At 44.6% G+C, this 19,117-nt stretch overlaps 1 protein-coding gene across 1 annotated transcript in view; it reads left to right on the top strand.

The window, feature by feature from the left end:
- The first annotated feature begins 1,532 nt into the window (after positions 1–1,532).
- LOC124290115 (tectonic-2-like) overlaps positions 1,533–19,117 on the top strand; it is a 45,595-nt gene continuing 28,010 nt past the window's right edge. Inside the window, 3 exon segments of the mRNA XM_046726808.1 lie at positions 1,533–1,618; positions 2,859–2,996; positions 3,997–4,098. Coding sequence (XP_046582764.1) covers positions 1,533–1,618; positions 2,859–2,996; positions 3,997–4,098 — 326 coding nt within the window.

Genomic DNA, 19,117 nt, shown 5'->3' with positions numbered 1-19,117 from the left:
AGCCTGACCACCCAATCCCTTAGTCGCCTCTTACGACAAGCATGGGTTACTGAAGGCCAATATTCTAACCCGGACCTTCACTGGTCACCGATTTCTAGAATGCAAGGGTGATCGGGGTAGCCTAGTGGTTAAAGCGTTCACTCATGCCAAAGACCTTGGTTCAATTCCCAACATGGGTTCAATGTCTGAAGCCCATTCCTGGTGTCCCCCACCATGATATTGCTGGAATATTGCTAAAAAACTGCTAAAAACTATACTTTCTCAATCACTTACTAGAACGCGGATCAAACAGTTTGTCTTCCCTAGTCACCAAATATGAAGAAGGTGGCAGAGTTTCTAGTATTGTCTGGAAGTTAAGACTGTGTGACATCCTGATCTTCTGTTCACCAGATCCCAGCATATTTGACAGTAATGTCATAGCCCAAAGAAACACATCATGTTCTGGAACTGTATCTGTTAATAAAATAAATATAAAATCACATTGTTCAGTCCTAACTGAGTATAGCAACAGGTGCTTCGCAAATACTAGATCTGGCTCACAGATTGAAACAATGGAATTACTTGCCTCATTTTATAAGAAGGGGGGTACTTTATTAATGACAATGTCTTTATTATATTATGATACAAGTTATCACGCAATATTACTGTTATCAAGCAAGAGTTCTGCACTTTTGCAGAATTTATTAAGGAAGTGTGATCTTCATGTTGACTTTATCATCCTAAGAGTATTTGTAATTTCATTAATGCTTTAATATTTTAAGACATTTGAAGGTGAAAGATTGATCTCTCATCAATAAAATTAAGCAACTGATGTTTCCTTTTCAGAAATTGGTACAGTTCACATAGGAGATTTGACAGGTTCTACAAATACAACAGCATATTCTTTCAATAGAAACCAAGGACCTCAAGTGCTACCGATCTATATCCAAATAACTGATCTGTCCGACCCTGCCACAGCTGTTGCACTGAGAGATACAGTAGGTTTCACATTTCTCAAATCTTGCAGTATGTGATTGTTTTCTACTATGTCAGGTGGGTGAAATACATCAATGGTAGTGTTGAAGATAGTGATGACACACTAGAAACCTATCATCTTGTCTTGGAATCTTAGATTTACACTCATCTTGTTTTTAGATTTGTCGGCAGCAAGCCTCTGCTCCTGGGTTTCCCAAAAGTCAGAATTATCTGGATATGAAAACCAAGTGCCTGTGACAGGCAACTGGAGAACAATCAGTATTTTGTAGAAACAAGGGATTTGGGGGGATTTTCCTGATTTCAGAGGTAATTGCGTGTTAACCCCAACTGCCTTAATAGTTGAGAGTACATATTTCAGGAAGGGGCGGTGGGGTAGCCTAGTGGTTAAAGCATTCGCTAGTCACTCCAAAAATCCAGGTTCAATTCCCCACATGGGTTCAACGTGTGAATCCCATTTCTGGTGTCCCGCTGCTGTGATATTGCTGGAATATTGCTAAAATTGGCATAAACTATGCTCACTCACATTTTTCAGGTTGACATCACTTGTGAAGCTAGTGATGACCGACTTGGCTATACAGCTGTTACTTTCAACCCCCCTCACCTTCTCACCAGGACCCACTACTTCCAGTTCCATCTCCTTTGAGTACGTTACCATGTGATTATTGTTTGTTTTGTCACAGTTAACTGATTACAGATATATTTTATTTCTCAGTTAAAATAACAATGCGACTGATATATTTGATATATTTGTGTTGGCTGCAGTGGTTCATTCTTTGTAAGCAACCAAAGATTTCACAAGTGGTTTTAGGTTGAGATTTTAACTCACTGTGTAGTGGTGCTCTTATTAACAGTGCCAGAATCTACTTTTCATGGCTTTGAATCCCCTGAAATTTACTCAAGTGTGTTTCTATGCCTGTCTGCACCAGCAAGTTTTGTTGTTTTGGTGATATGGAAGGTTTATTTCTGTATGGAAAAGCTCAGTGAAACACCATGAAGCAACATTACAGCCTCAGTCATTGCTGGCACATGCACCACAGACATGCAGCACAACACCATGTACTTGACTACCATCACAAAACTCAATAAGGAGAACACATTCCAAGGGAGATAACTTTCCCCCTCTGCTGATGCATACCACTGAAAACTACAGCATGGTTGCAGTAACACCCACTCATAGTTTTAGTGAAATGGTAGACAACTGAAAGGAGGCCTGGGAATGAAGGACCAAGCAGTTTATGGTCCAATAATTCACTATGCAGAGTTGTGTCCCTTGGGCTTGTCAGAATCCTCATCTTGTTGCTAAGAATCCTGGTTTGCCCTGATAATGTTTCCAATTTGTCACGATAACCGTGCTGGTGGGTGTCACCATAGTTATCAACACGCTAGACCTGCACCACATCAAGATGATATGCTATGACAGAAGTGGAATGCTGTTGAAAGTGGATTAAATGTTCACTTGTCATGTCAAAGAGACCGCCTCCGTGGTGTAGTGGTTAGAGCGTCCGCCCAGAGAGCGGAAGGTCGCGGGTTCGATACCCGACCGCGTCATACCAAAGACGTTAAAATATGGTACTTGTTGGTCCCTGCCTGCACTCGGCATTAATGGGTACAACAAGGACTGGTCGTACAACAAGTGACTGGTCGGTATTCATGCTTAAGTCAGTATCTCAGTGTGTCTGAGCTTCAGTGGGCCGCTGAAACACATCATGCGCGCATGCACGGGACGCCATATGAGCAAATATTCTCTGCAGCCGCTTCACTTCATATTGCTGGAATATTTCTGGTGCTGGAATATTGCTGGAATATTGCTAATATCAGCTTAAAACCATACTAACTCACTCTCTTCTAAATGCCACTCAAAGACTTTATATTTAATTTTGCAGTTTGACACGAGCAGGGCGGAGTGTGGATATCCGATGTTTTGGCACCTCTAGGGGCCTGGCCTGCCCTGCCAACACAACGAATGGCGCCACGCCCCCCCAGCCACAGTTCTGTCCCTCCACTTCACTCAGCTCCCCTGTGTATGTACTCGCTGACACGACAGACAGGGAACCAAATGCCTATAGATACCGAGAACATCTAATAGAGTTGTTAAAAGTTTAAAACTCTGAAACTTGCAGCCTTAACCTTCTATTGAAGGGTGTTCATATATCACTTATCTGTCCAAAGTGGTATCTCCCATGGAAGCCAGTTTGGGATGAAATATAAAGGTTCAAACGGGAGAGAGTAGGTAGCTCTTACCTGGAACATTGTGTTTGTTGCTGCAGTACATAAGTTACTCCAGCCTCATGTAGGGCTGCAACGATGCACCCAAACCTCGAATCAATTCGATTTTCGATATTGGACCCTTGATTTGATCAATTTCGATTCGATTCGTCATGCCAGTAAAAACATCAGATTTAATTTAACCCTCAGAGTCCGCTTTTATAGCGTGAATTCCATCGTCAACTTGGCAATGTCTAGTAACAACAATTCTCATTGGATAATTAGCCCGGCGTCAACCAATCATGTTTCGCCTTATTTCAGTGCTCGAAAACCCTCAAGTTGGAGTCAAAATTACATTATAGCTGTGTGGAAATAATTTAAATAGGCATTCAAATATCGAATCGATTTAGTGATAATGGTTATTGAAAATCGAAACTAAGGTGTCAGATTCGATTTTCGATGAATCGAATCGTTGCAGCCCTAGCTCTAGGACAGTCTCTGCCTGGCCTAACACAAACAAATATGCCTAACAGCTACAGTTTATTTTGTAGCGTTTATGTAAATTTTGTAAATTACCAGGAATTTGCAATTGTTAGTTGACAGAAGATATTTCAACCGTTGTTAACTGGACTTCAGCTTTGGACTAATGGCTCCAGAGGGTAGGGCTTGTAGAATAAAAGTAAAGAAAATTTCTCTAGTGACATGTATATCATGGTAAAACAGCCGATAGACAGTTGGATTACACCGGACAATATCAGTTTTTGACTACTGGCTGTGGTTTGTTATGACGTTTACATGCATTGCTTTGATTGACAGATCGCTCACAGTCCGCCCAGCACCAATTGTGAGTTTCTGTGATGCTGTGGTCACCGTCCCTAACGACAACACACTGGAATCTACATTCGGTCTTGCTCTCAGGTACAGGATTCTGAAGACAGGAGGACATCCTTTTATGATATTGTTTATTGTTATTTCTTCCCAAGCTTAAAATAAAACGTTAACCAGGAATCAGTCAGTAAAAGAACTAGTTGTGAAACCTACAATCAACAAAGACATGTGATGTAATTAGCAATTGTATTCTAAAATTTACTTAAAAGTAATAACAGGAGATTTTCACCAAAGGTTCTGTCATATTGTCAGGTGGAAGCAAGCAGACTTAATGTTTCATTAGATGATAATTATTTTTTTTATTATTAAGCCCAACAAATATCATGTTAAAATGATTGGTTTGGTTGTTGTTTAATGCCGCAATATTCCAGCTATATGGCGGCGGTCTGTAAATAATCGAGTCTGGACCTGACAATCCAGTGATCAACATCATGAGCATCAATCTACACAATTGGGATACAATGACATGTGTCAACCAGGTCGGCGAGCCTGACTATCTGATGCCGTTAGTCGCAACTTACGACAAGCATGGGTTGCTGCAGACCAATTCTAACCCAGCATGTGTTCATATACCACATAAATAACTTCTACAACAATTGGGATATGATTCAGTGTTTGCCCCTTGTTTGTCAGTGAACCTGACCACAATATTCCAGATCCTGTTAAGTAGTCACCTGTTACGGTCGATATAGTGAGCATCCATTGTTGTTGAAGACCAATTCTAATATAGATCTTCACGGGCCAAAATAAGGCTTCTACACAGTTGGGAACATGTGAGCCTGACTAGCCTGATCCCCCTAGTTAGTCACTTTTACCACAAGCATGTGTTGCTGAAGACCAATTCTAGCCCAGATCTTCTCCACGGGTACCATGTTAAAATGAAGGCACTAGCCGAAGGAAGATGTTTGCTGACTAAGATGAGAATACTTCAGTAGGTATTGAAGTGTATGAGATGATCCAGGGATTGTCTGTATATGAGATGATTCCCCTGATTTCAGTGAGGTGGTCGTGGACAATCCAGTAGACATCACCTGTGGGATGACTGTGTTTGGTGAGTTGATAACAACATGTATCTAGTTCGGAAATTATTCAAATATCACGCATGACATTGTGTTTAGAAGCTGTCCAGTGAGGTGAATTGTGGTTCATCACATTCACATGTTTGCACTTGTATAGCCATGTATGTGTCTGTTCATCTGTTTTTTTGTTTTACTAGACTGGAATATAGTTGTATTGTGCTTGTGTTGTCCTGCCAAAACTTCTACATGCCAAAAGTTCTACATGCCAAAAGTTCTGCAAACAAAACAATAAAATACATGGTCCAGTGCACAGCTAATCCCCTGTCCCTTACCTCAAGTGCACTGGATGGACTAGTCCAACTAGTTAGGCTTAATAGACTTAAGATCAAGTTGAATAAAAGTACAAGAGGTAATAGGTGCACGATGAACTGTTTATTGACATATACATATCATAACATGTAATATATCAATATTTTATATGTTTTTTTAAAAATACATGGTATTGTCTTACATGTCAGCACTGATTTCAATTTGAAATGTCAATGTCTGATAGTTCTAATGTCATTAGGCAAGTTGTAGGAGGTGGCTGACAGCATCTAATTTCTCCTTAAGACTACGTACATTCAGATGGACTATCCTTAAAGCATTTGTGCATTTAGGTCCTGGATTAGGATGAATATCTCCACAGCACAGTAACAAAAGTGAAATCATTATGGAAACACAACTGCCATACAGACAACGAAATTTGAATAGATATTGATAAAGAGCAAATTTACCTGAGTGTTTAGAATGAAATGCTGCAGCAAATGTACCCACTGCCTGTCTATATTGTGATATTTCAACCGACATCGAAAATTAAAAATTGGTGACAAAAATAGTAGACAGTGGGTCTTGAGGATGCAAAACTGCATAGGCACACACCAATATCATAACTTAATGATATCATACATAAACAAAACAAGGGCATTCTTTTCTTGTCACATTCATAACATAAATAATCAAACAAACAGAAGAGGAAAGGGTAAAAAAGGAAATACAAAGACAAAACCATTGGTCTAGTTAGTGATAGGAAAATTCGAGAAAATTTCATATATAAAATGTTTTCAAATTGCCTATAAATGTAAGTCATATCAATTGCCCAAAATATCTACATCAAAACATAGTTAACAGTAGTGAGAAGATTTGTATCCGTGTCGACGCATGTGCATGTGCGAGAGAACACAATGTGGGCGCTTAGCACGAGAATGTGTGCGTGTGTGTGTGTGTTAAGGATGCATGTTCAGGGCACAACCAAGACGGACTGGATACCTGTGCGATTAGATGCATGGTGTTGTAAAACAACGTGAGTACAGTTGTACTGTTGTTTGTTACATATCCTATTCTATATAGACATATTCAATGCTTTGCCACAGACGGAAATCAAAAAGGGTAATGTAAACAATGTGTAATACTGATTTGTATAGTACAGTAGTTGAGTCAAGTGTTAATTGGCACAGATAGCTTATTGAGCACATTGTATGAATGCAAAATATACTGAACAGCAAAAGAAACGCAAGTTTTGAAAAAATGAAATTTCATGAAGGTAAGCGTTCATGTTTATGGAACGTTTATGGTAAAGTGACGTAATGATCCCAGATGAGATGATGTCATGCAATTTGACGTCCGTACGAACCGTTCCCACAAACACACCAACAGTGCAGCAAAACCATAATTTTTTCTGCCTCCGATCCACATGTAATATGCCCTAGTTGTTCTACCGCGGTCGCTTAATTCACGCGCAGTTACTGCATTAATTTATCTCATTCTGCATTTTAATAAATATCATCTTTAAGGCCTTAAGACGTAAGCTGCAGATAGATCACGCAAACAAGGGCAAAACATGGCAGAGAGTCCAGATATTCCTTCCAGTCAGCTGCTATCGACCCTCTCCTGCCTGGTGTTCTGCTAGAGACCCCTAAGCGGCAGAGGAACGTGGACGAGTCCGCTTACTCGAAGAAACGATCGCCTCCCTCCCAGATATCCCGGCCATTGCAGACTAAGTCTAAGAGGGCCTCATCGCCGCCTCAACGCAGATTGAGGACACTCCAGGGCAGCGCAGAGACTTCCAAAGGGAAATTCCACGGGCGACAGCAAGAACTTTCAGCCGAGATCGCTCCAGCAGCAGAGTTGGGCCTCTACGATGATCAGCCGATAATCATCCCCGACTTTACGGCAGAAGAAGCGACCGTGTCAGCGACTGTGACTTCTGCAGAGATCTCCATGCAGCCTGATGCTCTCTACACCGACGCCAGACGCCATTGATGTGAACCCCATCGCAGAAAAGACGCCTCGAATTTACGACTTCGGGCTACAGATCATCCCAGAAGACATGATGCGCAGATTATGAACATCATGGAGGACCACTACAAACCGCGCAAGCAGGGTCCGAAGCCTTCGCTGGCGCTCCAACGTAGACAGCACCCCAGAGGCACCCCCATCAACGTGTAGCAGCCAAGACGATGTCACCTTCACTGAAGGAAGTCCCGCACCACCTTGACGGCGGGACCTAGATGTACAGCTCGCTAGGCCTTCGCCAAGGCGAGGAGAGATCATCACCATCTTCGATTTCATCTCTAGATATGGACTCCTCAGACCATCAGACATCACGGAAGCCTTCGCTGGTCATATCATCGCATCCCCCGGACCGGACGCAAGAAAATGAAGCTTCCGCTAAGGCATTCGCTAAGGACATATGATTCCAGATCTTCATCGCCTAGAAGAACATCGGACTGTCGAAGAGCTTTCGCCAAGCTATCAACATTCACCTCAATAAGTCTCCGAAGATCATCCCATAGACGATCTCCACTCCGGCTTCATCACCAGGTCGATCACCCATCAGATCTCCACATAGAGCGCGCACAAGTCAATTTAGATCGCCACAAACCTCATCAGATATACAGACAGCTACACGCGAGTCCCAAGAGCATCTACAATTTATTAATGATGATGGTTTTGAGGATGATGGAGGGAATCATATTTCTGATGCAGAGATACGGCATTGGATGGTCAATAACCTAGATCTCATATCATCACCATCTAAAAGTGGCAATACAGCTCAGACGTGATTTGATGAAGGAAGATGATCCAGATGCAATCACTCTACCCTCGATCGATCTCGGATTATGCAGTGCCACAGAATCTAGATGCAGCTTTCCAGAAAGCTACGAAAGTTCAGATACCACATCTACCCAACTTTCAAGCCAAGAAGTTCTCCACGATAACATGGACTCCTTCTTACAAGGCCCAGGACATCGATGCAGAACTATAAGATCATCAGCGATGTAAAGAACAAGATTTATGTAAGATGGATGATCGCAGTTGGTCTATATATAGAAACCATGACTTTAGACGATGTTCTTTGGGTTAAATAGGATCTAGGACGCATCAATGAGACTCTTATTACTAGATTCCGGATTCCACGACGGAAGATGATAGAATGATTTATTCTGCCTTACTTATGCAAAAGAAAGATCAGCAGTTTTTAACGGATCATCTTACATCTGTTTCAGCAGCACTGACCTTAGCTCGTCAGCCAAGGCCTCCTCGCCTCCTGTAATTGGGGAGAACTTTACAGCCCCACTTTCTTTATACAGCCCCGGTATCGACAACATCCATCTTTGACGGAGAAATCGACAAGGTCGCCAAGGAAGTCTCTAAGGATTCCAGGGAAGTCCTTATGATTAGATCGATGGACACACTAGCCAGCTGCCATTCGGTCAGACTTCACAAAGATACTCAAGCAGATCTAAGTTCACGGGCCTACAAAGAGCAAGAGACAGGAAGATAGCCAGCTCTAGAGGTAAAGATTCTTTTCACGCCCATATGGCAACTATAGAGGAGGATCAGGAAGAGGCAGGACACCCAGAGGTTCCCTTCGCAATTATAGACGCTGAAACACAGGTTCGAACGACTGAGTCTTCCACCCCCAGCCGCTCCAGTACAACCAGCTCAAGTGGGTGGACGCCTCCAACTACACTGGGAAAACTGGGGAATACTGCAAGATCCTTACGCCTCCAACATTATTCAACACGGATTTCAGATCCCTCTACAGGACAAGCCTCCGACAATCAAACCCCCAAGTTCGACATTTAAATAAGCAACAACTACTAAAGATAAAGAGAGGCTGTCTCATCACTCCTCATCCAAACAGGCCATAGAAGCAATTAGACCAAGCAAACGCCGAACCAGGTTTCTACTCCCCAGTTTTCCTAGTTCCCAAGAAACTCCACGGAGAAATACAGACTCATCTACAACATGAGCTTTTTCAACAAGAACTATCTACGCGAAAACCAATCGGGTTTCTCGTGATGATACATTTACCTCAGTTACGCCAGATGACATTCCGTCCTATGGACTACATGGGCAGCATAGATCTACAGGATGCCTACTTGCACATCCCCATTCATCCCGATTCCAGGAAATACCCACGATTTACTCTAGAAGGGCTACTTTACCAGTGGAAAGTAATTCCATTCGAATATCATCAGCCCCCTGGCTATTCACGCAGGATAACTAAACCGATTATCAAAATTTCTATATCGCCAGGGCTAATGAGAAAAGCGCTTTACCTCGAATTTACGGGATACAAGTAGATCAAGATCCACTGCGCCTCAAACTACAGTTAAATTACATCATAAAGCTACTAACACAACTAGGTTGGTTAGTAAACTTACGCAAGTCGGACCTAGTACCATCGCGCAAGACTCCAGTTCCTAGGTATTCGATTCATCACAAATCGCAAACCGTGATTATGGTACCCAGAAGACCGCTATTCAAGATACAACAGACCATTCCAATGTAGCTCTACTCTCCTCGCTACTACTGCGAATAATGGCAGAGCCTACTAGGGTCTTTCTCACATCAGCCCAAGACATGACTGTCACAGGTAGATTACAGTTACGCCCCCTACAGGTCCTCATCAAACGACATCTCAACGATGTACAACCATTCAGTCTACCAAACATCTCCCAGACCACATCTACTATGGTGGACCAAGAAATCAACCGTCTCATGGAAGGGATTTGTTTTAGCAGAGCAGGAATACAAAACCCATCTGTATGTAGACGCCATTACACTCCAAGGTTGGGGAGCTCATCTCACCAACCACACGATATCAGGGTTATGGAATCAGCAAGAATGCAAACCCATATAAAATAGTCTAGAAATGAAAGCTGTAATCAACGCCTTATTCTACATTGGAGCACATTTCTACAAAATGCGCCTTAATGATCCATACAGACAATTCGACAGTGGCTTTTACATAAACAAGCAAGGCTCAACGAGATCGATGAACCTTTTGAACCTAAGCTTTCAACTGTTCGATTTAATACAAGATCTAAATCTACCATGTCAGAGCAGTGCACATTCCCCGAGCCAGAAATATACTAGCAGACGCCTCGCCTCATCTACCATCACCGACAGAGTGGATGATCAACCGGAAATTTTGCACAGATAATCAAGCAATTAGGAGCCGGCTAATAGACCTATTCGGCCACGCTGATTCAACAATCAGCTACCGACGATTCGCGGTCACCAGTCCCAGACCCCCCCAAGCTTGGGCAACGGATTTAAGTCTATCATGGAAGGCTCCTCAATGCACGCTGCATCGCTCACAGCCAGCAATAATACCTCAAGCATTACAGAAAATCAGACAAACACAGAGCCTAACTCACTTTGTCAGCTCCTACTGGTCGGCTGCAGAACGGGTTTCCATACTCCAATTCAAGAAATCGTCAACCAACACTGGAGCTACCCAAGCGCTTAAACTCCGTTAATTCATCCTCACACCAAACAAGTGCACGGAAACCCAGCAATGTTCCAACTACACGTATGGGACTGTATACAAATGTGTTTAAACAAGAGAGGATATTCTGCCAGGGCGGCAAAAGCAGTCACGCTTTCTTTACGCTATTCAACTCCTGTGAACTTGTACGACACAAGTGGCACAGTTTCGAAAATTATGCAACAAAGAAAGGGTTTACAGCAAGAGAGGCTTCACAACCTCAAGTGGCAGACTATTTGTGTTACCTCACTTCAAAACAAACATTTAAAAGGTTCAACGATATCAACATATCTTGTCAGCGCTTTTTAGCTCTGTAATCACCATGAGAACGGGTGTCAAATTGACAAGATCTCCAGAGTTACTGGCCTTACTACTTAGCCTCCGATTGAGACCAAAAGCGGAAGTTCCACTTTCCAGCTTGGGATCTGAATGTAGTGTTACAACACCTCACGAAAGGAGGTCTATGAACCCTTGGAATCGACAAACTTTGAATTTCCTCTCACAGAAAACATTGTTTCTGCTATCGCTAGCCACAGCAGCAAGAATATCTTGAAATTCACGTCCTGGATTACGAGAGGATACAGCAGCTTGATGACAATCATAACACAGCGCACTCCTCGGATTAAGATGGGATTTCATTGCAGTTAAGAATCAACTGCCAGGTCAACCAGACAGATTATTCCACATCCCGGGCGCTTATCCTCTATTCCCTCGATCACAAGATACACAAGACCTATCACTGTGTCCGTAAGAGCTTCAAAGTTTATTTACTTAATTTATCCAAAAACAAGGAGAAGATTTCTCAAACGCTTTATTCATTCCATTATCGCCACGAATCAAACAGAAGTGTCACGGACCACAATATCTATTTGATAAGGACTGTCATTCTCCGCCTACAAGGCAGCAGGTTTGGACCCACCAACAAGTACAACCCACATGAGATCAGGGCACTTGGCCTCTACCCTCGCCTCTACACGGTAACTGTTCCTTGAACACGATTATGGAAGGATGCTATTGGAAATCTAACATGGTATTTGCTAATCACTACCTAAGAGACATCACCACTACAGAAGATGTCTCTGGTGCATTCACCATTTCGACCACTGGTCCCTCGCCAGCAACTGACAGTCCCTCGAAGGCTTAAAATATTAGCCTCACAAGATTAATATGTATTTTATACATACCATCTAGCTTATAACCCCAAGGAGTTTTAGGGCTATGGTATATATGTTCAGCTTAAGTATTCTACCTTTAAGCATATACTCTTGATATAGTCAATTTCAGTGCCTCTATCAGAGTCACCTATATATATATATATATAATTTATATGTATTGTTCAATATATTCATAATGTAATTCCCTTTAATGGCTTTATATAACCTATGGTTTTCTTTATACAGGAAACATCATTTTAGCATGTGCATCGACGGTTGTGGATGGAAAGCATGCATTTCACTCTGAGGTATCCTTTATAAAGGTTTGTGTCAAAAACAGCTCAGTATTGACGCTTAGAGGTGTACACGCCACACAACGATGCCTAGACTAACGACTGAGCAGAGGGGAATGGCCATTGAAAGTTGAACGGAGGTAGCTCTGCAACCGCATGTAGCTAGACAATTGGGCTGTCATCTTACCACCATTACACGACTTGCTCAACGCCATCAGCAAACCGGGTTGCTGCTGATCGCCCCTCGCACCGGACGGGCAACGAAGTTACGGCACGCAAAGATCGGGTCATCCGGTCACTATCTAAGGAACCAACTCAAGCAGCAACAGTAACAGCAGCCTTAGTTCTTAGGTCAAGGGGAGCAGTGTCCAGCAATACGCTTAGGGCCGCCTTCGGGCTGCTGGAATCCACTGCCGTCAAGGCCATATGTGGGGCCAATTTTGGCACGCCAACAACGCCAGCGACGCTTGCAGCCCTCACACAGCAAGGGTGCCAATGGATTATCTGGCTCAGAACAACATTAACATTTTTCCAAGGCCGCCTCTTTCCCCGGATATGGCTCCCATTGAACATTCTGGGACGAAATTGGACGGAGGATTGGGGCAGGTAGACAGCCACTCACACTTGCACAATTGGAATAGAGATTGGTGTTTGAGCGGAACCAATTGCCTCAGACATTCTTTCTGACTCTAGTGAACTCAATGAGGCCATGTTGCACGGCCTGTGTGCAAGCTCAAGGTGGCAATACGTACTACTAAAGAGACTATCACTTTTCGCGTTCAGGGGTATCTACATGTGACGGACTGTGATCAATTTGAACTTATTGCAATTCAATGTTAACAGCAACTTTCAGCTGATAAATTGACAGTGTTTTCTATAGAATAAATGATTAGACATGATTTTGGTTGTCTTCTATTCAAAAACTTGACAAAAAGCCAGACTTGCGTTTCTTTTGCTGTTCAGTATACTAATTTTTAAACTTATCCTATCTCACGACTTGCACCTCTCTCTCTTCATCCGACCATGAGTGGAAACGAATTAAAACTTTGCTCCAAGACTTACCTTGCCCCTCTCCCGTGCTGTGCGTGCCTTCTGTGTCAGTCGTGCTCACTAGTCCATGACAGCACGAGGCATGCGCAGTCCTCACCCACGTGATCACCTCACATACTCTTTCTCTTTCTTGTCGCTCCACTGAGTGGACGTGAAAATTTTTTCGTCTGAGATATGCTAAAAATGGTTAAGCCTGTTCAGGCCAGTAAACGGATGTTTTGCACCCGTTGTAATAAAGTATTTTCAGCATGGGACCCACACACATCGTGTGTTGATTGTGTGGGTGTTTGTGACTGGGACACGCTGTCCGAAGTGTTCAGGTCTGTCTAATGAGGCGTTTAAAATTTTACAAAAGTGCTTGTGCCAGACGTTTGGCAGATAGGGCTAGGACTAATTCTGCGGGGTCTGGTCCATCTCCCGCCAAGAAACAATGCTTAGATCGCTACACCCTCACTGCTCACCGTTCTCAATCGCCCGTCTCTCCTGACGAAGATTTTATGGACGCTTCGTCGGATTCCTATTTATCTGAGAACGTTAGAAGGCTTTAGGGGAGCTTCCCTCACCCAGTTTAAGTTCTCTTGAGCGTACCAGGGTGGTAATGACCGATATTTCTTCTACGCCAGACCTGCGATCTACATTATTTCCTATTTCCACGGCTGGGAGGAGTCGTTCTAGGTCTCATTCACTTTCCCGAGCCGGCTCAACCCGCCGAACCGGCTCACCAGTACTTCTTCGAATGGGTTCACCTGACCGAACTGATTCACGTAATCAAATGGGTTCACCTGACCGAACTGATTCACGTAATCGAAGGGGTTCACCAGGACGAACGGGTTCACATTCCCGACTCAGTTCACCTCAACATAGGTTTCAGTTCAACACACCATCAGCGTTTTGATTCCCGTAGTCGTTCAGTCTCGCCTGGTCGAGGTGGTTGGCCATTTCGATCCGGGTTCACCTAGCCGCATCGGTGTGTTTTGTCAGAGTGATTTTCGAAGTCGAACCTGCCGAACCGCTCACACACGGGCGGAGCCGCGCTCACCAGGGTCGAACCGCTCACACGGCCGAAATGCCGCTCACCACAACATCCTCGAATGAGTTCAGTTGATCAAACTGATTCACGTGAGTCGAATAAGGGTTCCTCTGGCCGCATTCGTTTCACGTGACTCAAATAGGTTCACCAGGACGAACCGCTTCACATTCCCCGACTCAACTCACCTCAATATGTGCTTCCGCTCGACTCACCACAGCGCTTTTGATTCCTCGTAGTCGCTCAGTCTCACCTAGTCGGTGGTTCGCCATTTCGATCCGGGTTCACCTAGCCGCACGTGTGTGTTTTCGCCAGAGTGATTCTCGTAGTCGGTCTCATTCACTTCAGGTGAATCAGGATATCCCGCCTTGTCAGTCTAGACTCAGTAGCGTAATTTTGCGCCACACTGTAACAATATTTACTTCCTCGGATCCCCAATCGCCATGTTCCTGGAGCAAACGCTGTCGGAATGTGCTCCCTTATTAGGACGCTTTTAGAGCATGTAGACATGCTTGCTCCCGATGGCTGGCACACAGAGCTCGCTACACTTCAACAGTTGATCACCCGACAAACCCCCGATTTTAACGACAGGTATTAACTGCTCGCCGTCCGCAGATTCCCATGTCGGACGGTGATAATTTTATGGACGATCATTAACTGTCTTCGCGGGTTCCGCCATCAAAACGCTTGTGTTGCCAGTTGACTCACACATCCGATCTACATCGTTAAATCGCCAACCGATTCACCACACCGAATCGGTTCGCCATACCGAATGGATTCACCAGACCGAACCGTTTCGCCATACCGAATGGATTCACCACACCCAATCGGGTTCGCCATACCACCGAATGGATTCACTACACACCCAATCGGGTTCGCCATACCGAATGGATTCACCACACCCAATCGGCTCGCCATACCGAATGGTTTCACCAGACCGTACCGTCAAATTGCCGAACCGATTTAAACCACACCCAATCGGTTTGCCATACCAAATGGATTCACCAGACCGAACAGTCCAATCGCCGAACCGATTCACCACACCGAATCGGTTCGCCATACACGAATGGATTCACCAGACAGAACCGTTTCGCCATGCCGTATGTGAATACGACATTGACTCAGTTCGCCATAATATTAAAACTGTTTCTTATCGCCGAAACAGTTCACATCATCGATTCAATTCACAGCACCGAAACGATTCACCTCGCCGAACATTTCACTTCGCTTCACCGGTTCATCTGAGCGTTCTAGATCTCCATCAGCTCAGATCATTTAACCGCTTCGATTACCGAACCGATCCAGATCAGTCACGATTCAGATCACATCGGACTGATTCAGATCACGCCAACTTCACGGCTCACCACCCTGAACTGATTTACCAGCCGCTCGCATCGCTTCACCAGGTCGAAGGCTCCCTATCGTCGAACCAGTTCACCTGGCCGCTCAAGATCAATGTACAGAGGTAGTAGCTATGTGCTTCACCATGCCGATTTGATTTACATGTGATGTTAGTAGCGCAGTCATCTAGAGATATCACGCCGCACTTGACGGCCTGACGATCCCAGTTCTCAAGAGTCCTCCGTGACCGGGCTCATCTCATTCCATATTTAATCTACCATCCGATCTTCACTTTTGATGAGTGATTCGTTCAACGATTCTACCCTTCGGTGTAGATATCAGTTCTGCAACCACCGATATGGCATAACTAGATACGCTTGCTAGCCAGGAATACTCTCTACGACGCCCGATGAGTCTTGTTACTACAGACTACTGGTAACAGCGTTTTGTGTATCACTGGGTGCAATTGTTGCAGACGGCTCGCCATCTTCAGCTCCCTTTGTTTTACATGATAAGCAAGTTTCTGGACAGATAACAAATGGGTGAAGTTCTTGGCGCATGGTACCAGCAATGTTTTGTCAAATAGCCAGCATAGCTCAGCCCGAATTTATGGGTTGCGACCGGTTAACCAAAGACCATGTTGTCCGTGATATTTTGTCACCGTGTGTAACGCTTTGCAAATGGCGGACTACTGTTTGTTTACCGAATTTTGATGATTAGAGTGACTATGAAGTGCCCTTGCAGAATTCTCTCTGGTCCCACAAATCGGATACCAAGTCCAGCCTTTAAATGCAAGTAACAACGGACGCTGTCATTCCCGTAAGAGTGACTGTGTCGGATTTTGACAGCCAGTCGAGAGAGACTGCTTATTGATGGTGACGGACAGAAACACCCGCGGAACGGGTTGACTAGTCAAGCACTGAGTTCAGAGGTCACTGCATTATGCAAGGACTGTCACCAGGCAGCGATCTACTACCTATATCACTCCACCTGGCGCACCATTATTTTGTTCGCCAAAAGAAACGCTCCTGAGGTCACCGATCCTCCGAATTTCTACAATTTGTTTATAATGTGAACGCTCTTGTAGATTGACTGACAATCTCCATGCTACCAACATATTACATTGAGCACTCCGCCAGAACTGACGAGTTGCTCGACTTATTGAACGCTCTTATATCAGGAGATATATTTTGTCAGAGGCAAGAGTGGTTAGACCTCTCATTTCCCTCGACCTGCGATGGCCGTGGGTAGCCTAGTGGTTAAAGCGCTGACTCGTCACGCCAAGACCCCGGTTCGATCCCCACATGGGCACAATGTGTTAAGCCCATTTCTGGTGCCCCCTGCCGTGATTTTGCTGGATTACTGCCAAAGGCGTGTAAAACTAGACTCAGTCAGTCAGTCAGTCCCTCGACCTGTGAGACGCTTACCTTCACATCCGGATACATCCAGACTATCGGAAGTATCTTCGATTTACTTTTATGGGGCGCATTGATACCAATGGAGGATCCTGCTGTATGGGCATATGCGCAGCCCCGTGGTTTTTTTTACTCAGATACCCATTCTGATAACAATCTACCTGCATTGTCGCAGCGTGACAATTGACAACAATATCGACGACTGTGTTTAAGCCCAGCAGGATCCAGTCGTCCTTCCCTTCCACAGACAGTTCATCATCAAGTTGCTCACGCAATTAGGATGGCTTACTTAAATTCGAGCAATCAGGGGTAACACCGACCAGCTGTTTCTTCTTATTGGGACAATATTCAACACGCCAGGTCATGATGTTTGTGCCCCAGGAGAGGTGGGACAAGATTCAGTGCAACGCACCACTAGTGTTGGTCCAACCCACACCTTTTCGCCAGTGGCAGAAGTTACTAGGTGGTTGGCGCCGCACAAGTGCTGACTTACAGGGGCCAGCTGCAGCTTGCCCTCTTCAGATGGTTCTGTGCCCATACATCAGGGACGACAACCCCAGGGAGTTGATTCGTCTTCCCGCACAACTACATTCAGTCTTTTGTTGGTGGCTCAACAAGTGGAATGTTTGTGTTGGAGTCTCAAGGGTGCCCTTCATACCGACTCAACACCTATTCGCTGGCACATCTTGCAAGCTGGGGCTTTTACTTTCTCCATCAAGTGGCCTAGCAGTGGTCATCAGGAGAAAGGGCCCTTCATCACAACGAATTGGAATTCAGCATTGTCATTATCGCCTGTTCGCACTCGACAACCATCAGCTTTCAGCGCAGATGATCACCAGTTGCGCATCATTTCTGCTTTGTGTACAATCTGAATAAAATTTGAATTTTATTTCTGATTTGTGTCTTCGATTCTTCTGGGACTTGTGAGTTTCCGATTCAATTCACCTCTTTCACCCTCCACGGACGGTGTCTGTGGGGGTTGTGTCAAGCAGGGATGGCCCGATACTGGTCGCCAGACCTTGGAAATCGTGGGGTAATGCGACTGTTTACACTCGTTAAGCTAAACTCCCTTTCACTTGCATGAAGGTAGTGACTGAACACCACATTGCTCGGGAATCCCGTCCCTGGAGCACTTGTGGTTAGTAAGTCAATGGGTTCGAACTGACCATCGCAGGTCTTGCTTTTGAGACGCTGGAGGGTCGCCACCTCACTTACTGTCCCCTGCTCCACGGAGTAATTACGCCAGTGAAGTGAGTCATTCCCGGCGTTACACTTCGTAGAAGCGCACCTAAAGCATCGCAAGAGCTACCCGTCTGCGTGAAGAGACTGTTTATACCCTTGTCTACTGCTTCCAAGGCGAAGTCTCGCGACAACACTCTCATATTGGCTACGAGCTACAATACTACGAGCCTACACTTTTGCGGGTTTGCCACCACCTCCACGCAGTCAACCCTCATGAAACCAGGGCATTGGCTTCTACTATGGCGTTGCATAGCAACTGCTCGTTAACTGCCATAATGGAGGGTTGTTTTTGGCGATCTGACACAGTCTTTTCGTCTCATTACCTCAGAGATGTGTCGGTGACGGGTATTCAAGGCCTTCATCAGTTTGGACCACTCGTCCTTGCCCAGCAGTTATCAGCGGCACAACATCGCAGATAATGAACTTCCTTGTGCTTCGATGCTATATGGATCCCACTGTGCAGTTGATCCCAAGTCGCGATCGTTTCTGCTTGTGTACAATCTGAATAAATCTGGAAAACTTTTTCTGATTTACGTCTTCCAGGATTTAGATTTCTCCTCTCATTTGTTTGAGACTACAGAGAGTCGCCACCTCACTTACTGCCCTCTGCTCCACGGAGTAATTAAGTCAGTGAAGTGAGTCCTTCCCGAAGTGTTACACTTCGTAGCGTTCATGCTCCTAAGTGCC

The sequence above is a fragment of the Haliotis rubra genome, unplaced genomic scaffold, assembly GCF_003918875.1.
Source record: "Haliotis rubra isolate DU_JTF1 unplaced genomic scaffold, ASM391887v1 Scf458, whole genome shotgun sequence".
Lineage (NCBI taxonomy): Eukaryota > Metazoa > Mollusca > Gastropoda > Lepetellida > Haliotidae > Haliotis > Haliotis rubra.
The sequence above is the reverse complement of the archived record's forward strand: the minus strand, read 5'-3'. Positions and strand labels throughout refer to the sequence as shown.